The sequence below is a fragment of the Acomys russatus genome, chromosome 11 (assembly GCF_903995435.1).
Source record: "Acomys russatus chromosome 11, mAcoRus1.1, whole genome shotgun sequence".
In the NCBI taxonomy this organism is placed as follows: domain Eukaryota; kingdom Metazoa; phylum Chordata; class Mammalia; order Rodentia; family Muridae; genus Acomys; species Acomys russatus.
In genome coordinates this window covers 57,202,282-57,217,060 of record NC_067147.1, presented here as the reverse complement: position 1 = coordinate 57,217,060, position 14,779 = coordinate 57,202,282, and the positions used below count along the sequence as shown (strand labels likewise).

The window sequence follows — 14,779 nt, the reverse complement described above, 5'->3', positions numbered from 1 at the left end:
AACACTGGATTCCTGCGTTTCAGATCCTCATTGCATTGCACTTACTTGTTTTATTTTGATTTCTTAAATACCAGCCATAGTTCTCACAAATGTCTTATGGGGCCTGTGATTTGAGAGTGAAGCAACAAACAACTCCTTTCCTGGTGTGCTTCTGTAGAGCTAGATCCTCTCCGCCTCCCACTTTTTGATTGACTTTGAAATGAGTAGTGACAGGTACTCTCGGGAGGAGGTACCCAGAGCAGTAAACTATAGTAGTGTTCTTGTGGAAGGAAGTAACGCCGCCTGCTGTTTCCTGACTGTGTGCCACTGAAAAGTCACTGCCAGGACAGTCTGGGAAGGGTGAGATTTTTTTTTTCAGGTAGCTTGTTCATAGAGTTGTATTGTTGGAAAAATATTAATAGACGCTATTTAATTTATCTCTTTATGTTTAAGTTAATCTTGAAAAATAATAGGGTTTGAATCCCTGCTCTGCCTCTAAGTAGTTTGTTTGTTTCTCTGGGCTTTGTTTCTTACACATACCTACCTTACTGAATTTTGAAGACTAATCAAAGTTCACAGAATACCTTTTTTTGGAACAAAGTAGCAAGTCCTCAGTTGTCTCAAAGATGTAGTATACCCACAGTATATTCTATGGCAGATGGAAAAGTCAAAGGACTGGCTAGTGATATGGCTCAGAAAATTAACAGTGCTCGCTGCCAAGCCAGGGAATGTGAGTTTGACTCCCAGAACCCATTTGGTAGAACTGACTCTTTCAGGTCATCTTCTGACCTCACCCTCCCACATGTATAGCATGGCACCCCTCCAAAATACTTATGCAAATAGTTCTTTTAAAAAGCAAAGGAAATAGAAAAATAATTAGGTGTAAGTTGAATAAAATACTCTAAACTCATAATTTTTTAAAAACGTGGAATACAGTACACAGTGTAAAATATGTTCTTTTAGCCATTTAAAAATAAACAGCAGTGCTGTTTAATATATCTTTAAAAAAAAAATGTGGCGCTTAGTTCTACGTCTTTATCACTCTATAAAACAAGCCCCTCTCCAGTGAGCTGCTGCTTCCCCTCTTCAGTCCCTTTCTTCATTCCCCAGGACCACCACTCTGCCTTGTGCCTGTATGGATTTGTTGTATGAAATCAGTCATAAGAAGTGAATTTACTGTTGGTTTGCATTGTTGGAATCAAACCCCAGGGCTGTATATGTGTTAGGCCTAGTGCTCTGCTACCAAACTCTTAGCCAGCCCATGATTTTTTACTTCACTTAGTGGTTTTTAAGGTTTACTATGTTGTAATATGTTTCATTGCTCTGTTCATTTTTTGTGTGTTTTTATTATTCATATGGGTATAGATTTAATGTTTATTTTCTGAGTATTTTGCCTGCATATATGTCTGTGCACCACATGGGTGCCTGATGCCCATAGAAGTCAGAAAGGCTTCCGATCCCTGGAACTGGAATGATAGCAGATTGTGTGCTGCTGTATATATTCTAGAGATTGAACTAGCCCTCTCTGGATCCAATGCTCTTAACCTGAGCGTCATCTCTCCAGGCCTTATATGAGTATTGACTTGTTATTTATCTCTCAGTTTTTGGGACATTTGGGTTCTGTTGCCATCAGGCTGTGTCAGTAGTGCTGCCACTCGCATGCCCATACCAGCATTAATGTGAACACGTGCTGCCAGTTCCTTTGGTTAGACACAGGTGACCCCACTTTGAACGCTTAAGGAGTTCCCACAGTGCTTGCACCATTTGATTCCAGTAACAGTGTACAGGGCTTTCAATGTCTTCACACCCTGGCCAACACTTATTTTCTATTTTGGTGTGTCAGTTTTTTACTTATTATGGGTATGAAGTTTGTTTCATTGTTACTTGGGTTTGTATTTTTCTTATGGCTTGCTAATGACATCTGGCTCTGTGTGTGTGTGTGTGTGTGTGTGTGTGTGTGTGTGTGTGTGTGTCTGTCTGTCTGTCTGTCTGTCTGTCTGTCTGTCTGTCTTCGGGTCTCCCTGTGTAGTCTTGGCTTTCTTGGAACTCACTCTTCAGACCAGGCTGTCTCTTGAGTGCTGGAATTAAAGGCCTGCACCGCCACCTGGCAACATCTGGTATCTTGTATGTGCTCTTTGCCTTTTGGTCATGTGCGTGCCTTCTTTAGAGAAATGTTTGTCAAAGTCCTTTGTCCGGTATTTAATTGGGTTGTTTGTCTTTTTGTTTATCATTTGATAATGAAAATTAGGTGTTCTTTGGAGGCCTATTTTGGAATATAAAATAGATTTTGAAATGTGGAAATTATTGTAGTTTATGCTTTCTAAATAAAATTGTTTTGAAACTTTGATTTTTACCTAGTTTTGTAGAAATGTAACTCATTTTAGTTTTATAGGTTAGCTTTCCTGACTGGTCTTTTCACTCACTTTCCAAATTGTTGTAGCTTCTTCCTTCAGACCATAGATTTGTTCCAGTTCCAGTTCATTAACAGCTTTATTGAATGTAATGTACATGCCATAACAGCTACTTGTTGTCACTGGACAGCTGAGCGAATTTTACTAATTTTATAAAGTTCCATGCCCATGACTTTAATAAAACTTCAGGACATTTTACTACTCTGGAGAATTCCTTCAGGCTTGCTGACTAACAATTCTGTGTTTCTGTTTGGCGCACACCCCATGGCTTCTTACTTGATTTGTTGTGTTGATTTGCCTTTAAGGGATGTTTCACATTAAGTTGCAACACAGCATAGTCTTTTGAGACTGCCTGCTCTGAGAAGAATGTTTTGAGGTTCATTCATGTCACAGTGGACACCCCCAGAGTTGCTGCTCAGTGATCAGCACTGTCTCCTTCTCTTGGTGATGTAACATGCTATATGTCCACTTACCAGTTGATGGGTAGGCTGCTGTATAATGTGCATTTATGGACTGAGTGTTTTCTGAAGTGCAGCCTTCTCCAATACCACAGAGAGATTGGGATAAGTCTGTATAAGGAAATTCTGTGGACCTTGTATTTCGCTGATCCACTAACAGTTACCACCCACATTTGTCTTTTTTGTTGATTTTTTGTTTTGTTTTTAGTTTTTGAGACAAGGTTTCTCTATGTATCCTTGGCTAGCTTAGACTCGCTTTATAGACCAGGCTGGCCTCGAACTCACAGTGATCTGCGTGCCTCTGCCTCCCAAGTGCTGGGATTAAAGGCATGTGCCACTGTACCTGGCTCCTACACTTGTCTTTTAAAGTAAATTTGCCTCTTTTTAGATCTCCTGATGCTTTTCCACTGGTGTAAATATCCTGAGCACTAGGACACATAACCAGAGTATTGTTTGTCATACTTAGGAAATGAGCATTGATTTTATAATTTAACTGTTTGGATAGTCTGTATTGAAATTTGGCCAGTTGTCCCTCAAGAAGTCTTTTAATGACTGCTTAGTTTCTTTCGTTGTAGCATAGTTCCCTGACACTTTTTTTTTTGTCATTGAGGTTTGACCAGTCATCTTTCACTTTGGACTTGTTCCCTTGCTCTCTCTGGAGCTCTTTAAGCAGTTTTTTTTTTCTTTTTTTGTAAAATACTTTGTATTAAGGTGAAATTACATAATACTTAAAACTATAATAGTATTCCATCTAGTGTATTTAAAGCTATGCTTCTTGTTGTTTTACTCACTGTATAAAGAACTGCAGTCAACCTAGATGTCCGTCTACAGATGAGTGGATAGTGAAAATTTGGGAGTGTGTACCTATATTTGTGTGCTTGAGTGTATATTTAGTGAGATACTGTTCAGCTTTAAAGAAAAATGCAGTCACAGAATTTACATGAAAATGGATAGATACAGAGTATATAATATTAAGCAATGTCACACAATCTCAAAGAAAAGAACTACATGTCCTCTCCCCCCCTGTATTTTGAACCTAGCCAGTAATATTTAAACAGTTACAGGTGGATACAGTATAACATATTGAAAAAGGAACAAGAAATATCCCCTAAATATTTGGATATAATGTTAATTCTTTCTAAATTTAACTGTCAGTAGATTTTCGTTGTTGCTTTTGGTTGTGGATAAATGCATAAACATCCAATAGTGAAAGTGTAAAATCCAGTTAGACGCTCCACAGCTTCATACTGTTTATTCTAATTGTGTGAAAGTTCGTTAAGATGTGTAGACTGTGGGCCTGGTTAATTTTGTTTTGTGAGTCTCAATTTTTTAACAATAAAGTTAAAATAAAAAACCTAAGTGATTGAAAAAGTGAAAGTATGACATAAAATAACTAAAATTTTGTTGTAGTGCCTTATTTTTATTTAAAAACATTTGTAGTTTGAGTGAGGGTGGATACAATGGCAGGCCGTTTTCTCATTTGTAGTTTGAGTGAGGGTGGATACAGTGGCAGGCCGTTTTCTCATTTGTAGTTTGAGTGAGGGTGGATACAGTGGCAGGCCGTTTTCTCATTTGTAGTTTGAGTGAGGGTGGATACAGTGGCAGGCCGTTTTCTCATTTGTAGTTTGAGTGAGGGTGGATACAGTGGCAGGCCGTTTTCTCACTTGAGTAGTAGACTATGAGTGACTAAGGTGTTGAGGGCTGCATTCTGAAGGTATGGATTTTGGTTTGTATTTGTTTGGTAAATAATGTATAGGATAAAACTTTCTGACCATACTGTATCCTGTTTCAGTAATGGTAATTAATTTGAGTATCCATTGCTTGAAATAATTACACACTGAGGCAGTGAAGAATACCTTACAGACGCTTCCTGGACCTCATTGACAGGCATCCCAACCTGAGCCTGGGCTTGGTTGCCTAGAGCCCACACAGGAAGAGAGAACCAACTCCTGCAGGTTGTCCTCTGACATTACAAACACTCACCCACCAAACAACAAAGAGAGGTAATTTCAAGATAGCTTCCTAAGCTGAGTACTTGAAAAGATGTTGAGTTCTCTTCCTTAGACTTCTTGGTAAATATGCCCCATTATTGCAACTGTATGAGGCTACTTTGAAACTTAGGGCCAAAGCCATCAAAGTTATGGAAAATAAACTCTGGACTTTCTATAGAGCAGTTGAGGGCTCAGGCAGAAATTGTAGAAATACGCAGATATTTGGAACAGGAAATCAGCTGACAAAGGCTATGTTTCAGAGGTAGATGGCTGGGGTAGGGAATGTGGCTGGTGGCATTTTGGGAAGAGGACACATTTCCTTCTATATTACTTAATCTTTGAGAATTTTAGGAGAGAAGGAATTAGAGAAAGAATTTTCTGGACCACAAGAAGCCTCTTCAGGTCATGGAGAAAAGGGGATAGATAGGCTAAAGGGAGGATGGCCAGACAGGCACGCCTCCCCTCTTGGGAATGCAAAGGCCACTTGAGAGAACAAATGTGGCAGGGCTATAATTTTGAAAGCAAAAATGTCAACCACAATCCATCTGTTCTGGTTCCCTCTCATAGATAACTCCCTGACTTGCTGTTCTGTCTCTTGGCACTTAAGCAGTTCAGAGAGGAGTTACTGTGGCAGCCATATGTGAAAGTGAGCATTGGAATTCATTTTAGAAGTTGCTTTTGATTTTAAAGTAGCATTTGAATGCAGTTTAGTGCTCAGCAAAATGGGAGAGAAATCCATGGCATCCACTCAGAAAATCAGCTGTCTTGATAGTAAACAATCTCCTATCAGTGATCAATTCATCTGATGAACCAGATTGGTGTCCCTCTTTTGGTTTGTAATTTTTTAAAAAAATATTTATTATGTACAGTATTCTGCCTGCATGTGTGCCTGCACACCAGAAGAGGGCACCACATCTCATTACAGATGGGCGTGAGCCTCCATGTAGTTGCTAGGAATTGAACTCAGGACCTTTGGAAGAGCAGACCGTGCTCTTAACCTTTGAGCCATCTCCCCAGGCCTGTAATTTGTTTTTTAAAGCTCTGAGAAAGTTGCCTGTTTTTTTCCCCGTCTGCATCTCTGAAACTGCACAGTATAGTACTGCTTAGTTAAGGGTAGAATCTTGGTCTGTTAAATTCAACCTGTGAAGAGAGAATGTTTTGTCAGTAATGTCTGTAATTAATATGGAGTTAATTGCTTTGCTCTTGTTTTTGGTCGATTGGCGTACCTCAGCATGGTAAAAAAAAGGCATGGCAGAAGTCTTTCATCCAAATTCATGTTGAGCCTGATAGGTAATTGAAAAACACATGTGAAAACATACTAAATATAACTTGGCTGCCCTGTCATAAATGTGAATGTATGTGATCTTTCTGTCTTTCAGTGAAGCCTCAGACCTTTCCTCAACATGTCTGTCACTGACTTGAGAGCCACACACTTACTTTTACACAGGACATGTACGTACCTCATCACCTGCGTAGTTAGTATAGAAGGAACATGGTTGCTTGGACCAGATCTCATCCGCTGAAGCCTTAACTGTCTCTACCTCTTACTTGCAAGTAGACCTCCACAAACAGTGCCTTCAGCCCACCTCCCACTTTAAAATGGAGATGGTAGTAATAAGAGTCAGCAACTATGAAAGCATAGCTTCATACTAGCTTAAAGTGGTTAGCTTATTTAATCGTGCTGTTGACAGGCCCTTAGGTGCTTATAGGGGCGGGATTCTAAAGAGAATTTGTGAAGCAATCTGAAGACATTCTTTCTTGATTTAAATTTCTTTAAGTTTTATTAGAAATGGCTTAATTTGACAAATTTATAACTTGATGTTTTGATAATAGGTTGTGAAGTGGCCACCGCAAGATTATTAGCAGTGTTATTACTTCACACATGTACCATTGTTTCCCACAATTGACTGTGCTTATTTACATCCCCACCAACAGTGTCCAGGGTTCCAATTTTTTTATTGTCATCTTTTGTCTTTTTAACAATACTTACCTAGGAGATGTGAGGAGATGGATTTGTATTAGCTTGGTACTTAATTTTTTTCCATGTATTTGCTGGCCATTTAAAAATTTTTATTTATTTATTTTTCGAGTTAGGGCTTTACTATGTATACCTTGCTGGCCTCTAACATGCAGAGATTTTCCTGCATCTGCTTTCCAAGTGCTGGGATTGGAGGTGTGTGCCTCCATGCCTGGCTTGCTGCTGGCCATTTTGAGAAATGTCTTCTCTAGTACTTTCTCCAGTTTCCTATCATGTTTCTTTCGCTGTTTGTGCTCTTCAAATGTTTTGAATATTAGCTTCATAATAGATGGGTTGTTTGAAAATGTTTCTACCCGTTTTATTGGTTGTTTTGTTACTTTCAATCATTTGCTTTGCTGTGCAAAATCTTTCTAGAGTTTTGATGATTTATTCTTTAGCCACCTTGCTGTGCTTAATTCGAATGTTTTGAAAATGAGCAGGATTGCTTCATTTTAGAACCAGTCCCTCATTAGCAAATTTGTCATTTCCTATGCGATATTTCTTTAAAAGAAAACTTTGCAGTCATCTGAATGATTTAGAGTGATGGGGAACAGTTCTGTTGGCTGGCAACTTCAGAAAGCCTCCTCCTCTGTCACCCCAGCTAGGATGCCATGTATTTAAACTGGCCTTTGTTGTTGTTTTTTGTTGTTTGTTTGTTTGCCTGGAGTGAGCTGGACTTTAGTCTGACAGTGGTGTGCTGTTTTAGGTGGCAGGTAGATTGTTATTAGTCTTTAGTCATCTATCTCTCACATCTGAGGTAATAGCAGCTGTTTTCAGAGTGAACCCATTCCACTGCACCTTCTCTCTTCTCTCCTTCCTGCTCTTATTCTTTTGCTGGTCCTTAAAGGGTGATTAGTCAGCACTGCCGTGTAACAGATGCCCACTAGTCCTGTTGGTTCATGACAGCACCTCTGAGGCTGAGGCAGGAGAAATGCCACAAATTGGAGGCCAGCTTGGACTACAGAGTAAGTTTTGTCTCAAGGAACCAAAACCAAATTGAGCCAGACCAAACAAAAACAAAACCAGAAATAAGTCCCTTTGTAGAATGTAGATATTTCTGGTTTTGGGCCCATTTCTAGCCTATAAAAGTTACTACCAGAATACTGGAAGATCTTGGCATGTTTTATTCCTCAGTTTTTCTAGTGTCCCAGGTTTAACCTTTCCTGATGAACCAGAGGAAGAACAGCTGCCAAGGAAACTGCATAGGGGGATGGGATTACTTACTGCTTTTTTTATACTAACTTTTTGGAGGGTTTGGCATTGGCATGTATGTGCATTTTGGGCACAGAGAGATAGTAATATTCATAAAAAATAAATTAGAGATTTCTAGATTTCAGACTAATTGGAAAATGTTATTTTAATTTCCCACAGTAAATTTTTAAAATTATTTTTTGATTTTTGAGACAGGAATTTTCCATGCAGCCCTAGCTATTTTGAAAGTCTCTTTCTGTAGACCAGGGTGATCTTGAACTCACAGAGATCTGCCTGCTTCTGCCTCCCAAGTGCTGGGATTAAAGCATATGCTGCCACTGTCTGGCCACAATGAATTATCTTGAAGTCTTTTTTTAGGTTAAAAGTTTGTTAGTTTTTCAGTCCTGGTACCAATACCACAGTTTACAGGGATGTATAATCATTGCAGCCAAAGCAAAAGGAGAAACGAGAAACCTACAACAGACAGAATTGTGAAGTGTCATCAAGTTGGCATTCACTGCATTAATCAGTAGCTGCACGTTTGCAAATTGTTGGTAGTCCTCAGCAAGGAAGGCTCCTATTGAGACTGCAGCAGCTGCCCTTACTAGCGATCATTTCTATCATGTGCCCCTGACAACTGTCTGTCTTTTGGTTTTCCGAGAGAGGGTTTCTCTGTGCAGCTTCAACTGTCCTGGACTCATTTTGTAGATCAGGCTGGTCTTGGACTCACAGCGATCCACCTGCCTAAGATGCCCCCCCATACCCCTTCCCCCTTCCCTCCCTCCCCCTCAATACTGGGATTATAGGCGCTCCCCATCAGGACTGGCAAAGACAGACTGTCTTAAAGTAGTCTGTAGCTTTGCTGACAGCTCTCCGTGTTTGCTCCTAGTAAGAACACAGAGCCCTTTCCTACTGTCTCCACTACAGGAACTACCAGTTTCAACAAACCCACCCCTCCTACAGCTTGTCATTTGGTTGCTTTGCCCATTTTGATTTCCAAGATCATGTTTCTACTAGTACGGTGATTGGACCCACATTTCCTGCTTCATATAGACGTTTCCTCCTGTACTTCCAGATCCTGTCCTCTACCTTGGCATTCATGCTGTGCTCTCCACACTGGCTGCCCCTACCATTTTAACCAGGACCACAGCTGTGGATGTCACCACCACCTCTCTGGTCCATTACATCCGCGACAGCCTCCCCTTTATCACTGTTTCTAGCATGGTCAAACTTACTTCCTCAGCCTATGAAGTTTCACAACTCAAAAGGTTGCCATATCCATTCCTCTGGCCTTTTTGTGATCCACTGGACTGTACATCTTATTGAGACTGGCCTTTTCAGTCCACAGTTATGCCTGTTAATAAATAGTGTGATATTTATAAGTTGGATGTGGTGACACACGTCTTTAATCCCAGCACTCAGGAGTCAGAAGCAGGCTGATGTTCGAGGCCAGCCTGGTCTACAGAGCAAGCTCCAGGAAACCCAGGACTATACAGAGAAACTCTGTTTCTCAAATAAACAACTACAAAAATAGTGTGATATTTCTAAACAAAACCTTTTCAGCTGAATCATGATCATCATAAAAAGTAAAAGCACATCCATTCATTTTCTTTCTTTTTTTAACTTTGCTTTTCAGTCTTGTCCTAATTTTCAGAGTAGTCTCTCAGATTTCTTCCTCTGTCTTCTTTTAATACCACCAATAAAAATTTTCTTCACTGTTAAATGGCCACAAGCATCACAGAGCGTTCTCTAGAAACAGTGCTCTTTGGCTCCACCCTGTGAGCTTGGGGTGGTTGAATGTACATTTCTGTATCCACCTCTTCAGTCCACAAGACCAGAGCTGCTGGATTGTTCCTGTTTGGGTGTCTGCACCTGTGCACGAGTGTATAGAGGCTAAGGGCAATATTGGGTATTTTCTACCTTTTTCTTCCTTCCTTCCTTCCTTCCTTTCTTTCTTTCTTTCTTTCTTTCTTTCTTTCTTTCTTTTGGTTTTCTGAGACAGGGTCTCTCCGTGTAGCCTTGGCTGTCCTGGACTCACTTTGTAGACCAGGCTGGCCTCAAATTCACAGCGATCTGCCAGCCTCTGTCTCCCAAGTGCTGGGATTAAAGGTGTGTGCCACCACGCCAGCCTTTTTTTTTTTTTTTAAAGATTTATTTTTATGTGTATGAGAGTTTTTCCTGCATTTATGCTTTGTACCTGTATGTGTTTGATGTCTGTGGGCAGAAGAAGGTATTGGAACCAGTTCCTGAACTAAAGTCCTCTGTGAGAGCAACAGTTCTGCATCCCCGCCCCCTTATCTTAGGAGACAGGGGCTCAGTAAACTTGGAGCTCACTGATGCAGCTAGAGTCCCTGGAGCTTGTCTCCCTCTAACCTCAGTGCTGGAATTACACATGTGGACTAGCACTTCTGCTCTTATGTGGGTGCTATGGCGGAAGTCAGGTCCTCATGCTCCCACAGAGCAACCACTAGAAACATTCTCTTAAACCTACCACCCCGGGCTGGGGAGATGGTTCAGTGGATAAAGTGCTGGCCGTGCAAGCTTATAGACTGGAATTTAGGTCCCTAGAAACCACATAAAAGGGGCAGCTTGCCTGAAATTCTAGCCCTCAGGAGGCAGAGAAAACGAAATCCCCAGGCTTAACTTAGGCTAAACTAACAGAATCATCCTGCACCAGGTTCAGTGAGAGACCTACCTCAGTAAAATACAGGGCGAGTGGTTGAGGAAGGTAGATACCATCAGCCTCTGGCATCTACATGTGCTCACACACACACATATATCTACATGTGTATATGAGCACACAGTGTACCTGCACACACATGTACATATGCACATACTCCTCCCATGTATACATGTAAAATAAAAAATGAATTTTGATGGGTTTCTTTATGAAATATTTGTTGTATTTGAATGTCTGACCCTGTGATGTGAGCATACCCCATGGCTTACCATTAAAAGTAGTAAATTCTGAGTTATACCTGTCTGCCCATAAAAACAAGCAAGCATGTTATATGTTAGTAAAATGACATTTGAGGTAGAATGTCTTTAATTGTTGCTTAAAGTTTGCTCCCTCCTCCCAAATTTGTATAAAGAACTATGCATTTGTAAAACCAGGGAAGAACATTAACCAAATTTTATCAAAACAGTAACAATGAGCCAGGCATAGTGGCACACACCTTTAATTTCAACACTTGGGAGGCAGAGGCAGGTGGATCTCTGTGAGTTCCAGGCCAGCCTGGTCTACAAAGTGAGTACAGGACAGCCAAGGCTACACAGAGAAACCCTGTCTTGAAAAACCAAAAAAGGGGCAGGGAGTGGGGATTGCCCTAGCTACTGAGTGGAAAATCGTTGTAAGGAGGCAGAAGACAATGAAAGGTCTTTTACAGTGGCAAGAGTTTGGGGTGGCCAGAAGAGTTGAGGGACAGAGGTCTGAAACAAGTACAGTTGCGAGTGGAGTGGTGGGGTCTTGTTGAGCACCGTCCAGGGGACAGCAGGAAAGGGGGGCTAACGCTGCCACCCAAGGTTTGCATTTGAGCAACTGGAAGGAAGTGTTGCTGTTCATAAAGGTGGCTAAGAGGGGCCAGCCAACTGTGGCATAGCAAGAGCTCTGATTTGGCACTGTGAGTAAACTGTCTGAAGAGAGATTACGGAAACTGCGGGGGGGGGGGGGGGGAGGACACGCTACTTTGTCCCCCTCCCCCCAGGTTTTTTCCTCCTTAGTTTTGTGGAGCAAGATTTTAAAACTGATGTAGGTGGAACTGCGTTGTGGCTCTCTGCAGGCTTTCCGTGGCTTCCCATAGACGACGGGCTGCTGGCTCTTGGGTACTGCATGAAGAAAGAGATAACAAACACCAGGAAGGGACCTGCTAGAGGACCGCCTTACTCTCAGTTCACAGGAAGGAATGGCTGATAGTCCAGTTCTGTCTAGATTTGTTGTCTTATCAGAGAGCAGACTTGACCTCCACAGACGAGATCTGTAGCTGTTGGATCATTCTCTGGAGCTGCTGATGTGCTGGGCTGGTATTGGTTGGTGTGGAGAGAAGCAGCCCATGTTTCTCCTGGTGAGAAGAACAGACACTGGAGTTGGATGAGAACCGTTTTTTATTGTTCTGTAATCTTTGGCATAGATACTAAGAAATGCTTCCTGTGGGAGGCTCCCCTCTCCCCTGCTTTTTAAATGTGCTTGTTGGCGTTATGAGACAGAGTCTTGCTATGTAGTCTAGGCTGGCATCAAACTTGTGATGCTCCTGCCTCAACCGCCTTCTTCCCAAGTGTGGGTGATTGGTATGCATCACCACACCCAGATCTGAGGCTTAAATGGTGAAACTAAGGAAAAAAGGACGGAAGAATATTGCTTTATTCTATTTGTAGGGGCAACTGTGGCCCAAGGCTTAAATGCTGGGAGGAGAGTTGCCTAGGAATGAAGCTGCAAATAGGACAGCTTGCCCGATGTGGAGTATATTCAGAGGTCTTTGGAAGGAGCTCTAAGAATGAGTTCTCCTGGAACATGGTGGGTCCAGTAAGCAGCAGGGAGTTACATGTGATAGATGGTTCAGTCTTTGTAGTCCCTGGCTGTCTGTGTGCTGCCAGGTGCTATGTTGTGAAAAGGAAGAGGACAGGATGGCCTTAGTTTGCTCAGACAGGTCAGAGACGTAATCATCTACAGTTGTCTAGGTGTGTGTGCTGGGAAAACTGTTCAAAGTGGTCAAATGGGATGAGAGTGGATGCTGGCTTATTTAAGAATAAGTTGGAGGGGGACCATTTCTTTACTTAATATTCATTACTTGTAGCCAGTTATAGTTTCCTGGTTATACAGACATGAATATGAATTTTTTAAAGTGAAGCAAGCAGTATGGCAATACCCATCTTAGGGAGCCTGGGATGATTAGTAAGATAATGTTATGTTAAATTGTCCGTCCAAGTTATATTCAGTGAATTATAGCTATTATTAACAGATGAAAGGACATGAAAAATAAATTGGGAGCAGCCGAAGGAAGAGTTTTAAACAACAAGGTCATAATCTGACCAGGATCTGAACTACAACTAGAGCAAGAAGATAAAAGAGGAGATAAAACTTGTAGTAATGGAGAGAGCAAATGCCTGTGATTATGGGCGAATGCTTAAAACCCCTTTGCAGGCATGTCTACGCTTCACAGAGGGAATACGATGAATCCTGTGAGATAAATTGACTCCTGGGCTACTACAGCACTCCTAAACTTATTGCTACCCCAGCTGTTAATTGCAGCAAATAAAAGTATTGGCTAATGCAAAGGTAAAATATAAAAACCCATGCATTTTACTTTAGTTTTGTTTGCTTTTGTTTTGTTGGGATGGGATAGGTAGCTGGTCAGGCTTGTTATTAGCTTATTAGATCAGTTGTCTGGCCAGCAAATTCTTTGCCTGCGTTTAATTTTTTTGTTTTGATTAGAGTGATACAGAATTTTTAGCTCTTCTTTCTTTCTTTTCTTTCTTTCTTTCTTTCTTTTTTTTTTGCCCCAGGTCCAGCAAGACTATGAATCTCTGTTCCAAATGCTTTGCTGGTAAGTGCAGAAAAGGGTTTGGGTGTTTTCTGTTTCTTTTCTTTTTCTTTCTTTTTTTTTTTTTTTTAAAACCTCCAACGAATTATTTATTTATTTATTTTTCTTTTTGGTTATTTTAAGATTATCTAAATTATTTGGCCCTTCTCTTTGGATTTTGCATGGGGCTTTGTTTTCTTTGTGTGTGAAAGCAGATTCCCTTCACTGGGTGCTTCATATATTTGCTTAAGATTGCTGAACTTGTCTCTCTGAGTAAAATGAAATTTCATGTGTATTTGCATAAAATACAATTTGCTCAGCTATTGCGGTACAGAGGAATTTTTAAAATGTGTCTGGTTTAGTAGGGTCATGTGTGTTAATCTCTGATCTTGATTTAAATGATTAATAGTAAATGTCGCTATACCAATGAGCATACCACCGAAGAATATTTTTATGCTGGAATCATGCTGAGTTAGCCCCTCCTAATCAGAACCCTTCTTGAATCATCTTGGGTAAGTCACTTCATCTTTTTGGACTTTAGATCCATCATTTGTGAACATAGGATTGGGGCTTGGTGCTTGCCCAGGGTCTTTACCATCCCACATACTGATTGACCCCATGAATTATGACTCCTTCCTGAATTATATTCTTAAAAAGAAGTTTATAGCTAATGATCTTCTATAATTAGTTCACTTTACTGATGAAATATGTTTAGTTTCTCTTTTTAACTTAATTTGTCAGAGGTAAGCAAAGCTGGACACTGTGGAGTGTTACGGACAGACTTCAGTGATACACTGTCAGAGTAGACAACAGGGCATAGCATAAACTGAATTCAGGTGCATATTGCATAGTGGCAGCAGGGCCTCCAAAGGGAGAGTTCAAGAATGTGGGACAGGTGACACAGAAATGAAGTGTACCACAAAATTAAAAAACTAATAAGTAAAATATGCTGATATTCCAGCTCTGTGTGTGAGCTGATGATGAACAAAGTTAGGGCTCTGCCTTCCTCCAGAGTCTGGGAGATAATCTTGGTAATTACATGTTAAAAACATGGCTTCCGCTGGGCAGTGGTGGTCCATGCCTTTAATACCACTCTGGGAAACAGAGGCAGGTGGATCTCTGTGAGTTCCAGGTTGGCCCGGTCAACAGAGCAAGCTCCAGGACAGCCAAGGAAAACCCTGTTTCCATTTAAAAACAAAAACAAAAACACAAGAAA

At 40.9% G+C, this 14,779-nt stretch overlaps 1 protein-coding gene across 1 annotated transcript in view; it reads left to right on the top strand.

Annotated features, from left to right (window-relative positions):
• Zfand3 (zinc finger AN1-type containing 3) overlaps nt 1-14,779 on the top strand; it is a 219,850-nt gene that overhangs the window by 47,470 nt on the left and 157,601 nt on the right. The window contains exon 2 of the mRNA XM_051153393.1: nt 13,547-13,587. Within this exon, the coding sequence (XP_051009350.1) occupies nt 13,547-13,587 (41 nt within the window). The remainder of the gene's footprint in view (nt 1-13,546; nt 13,588-14,779) is intronic.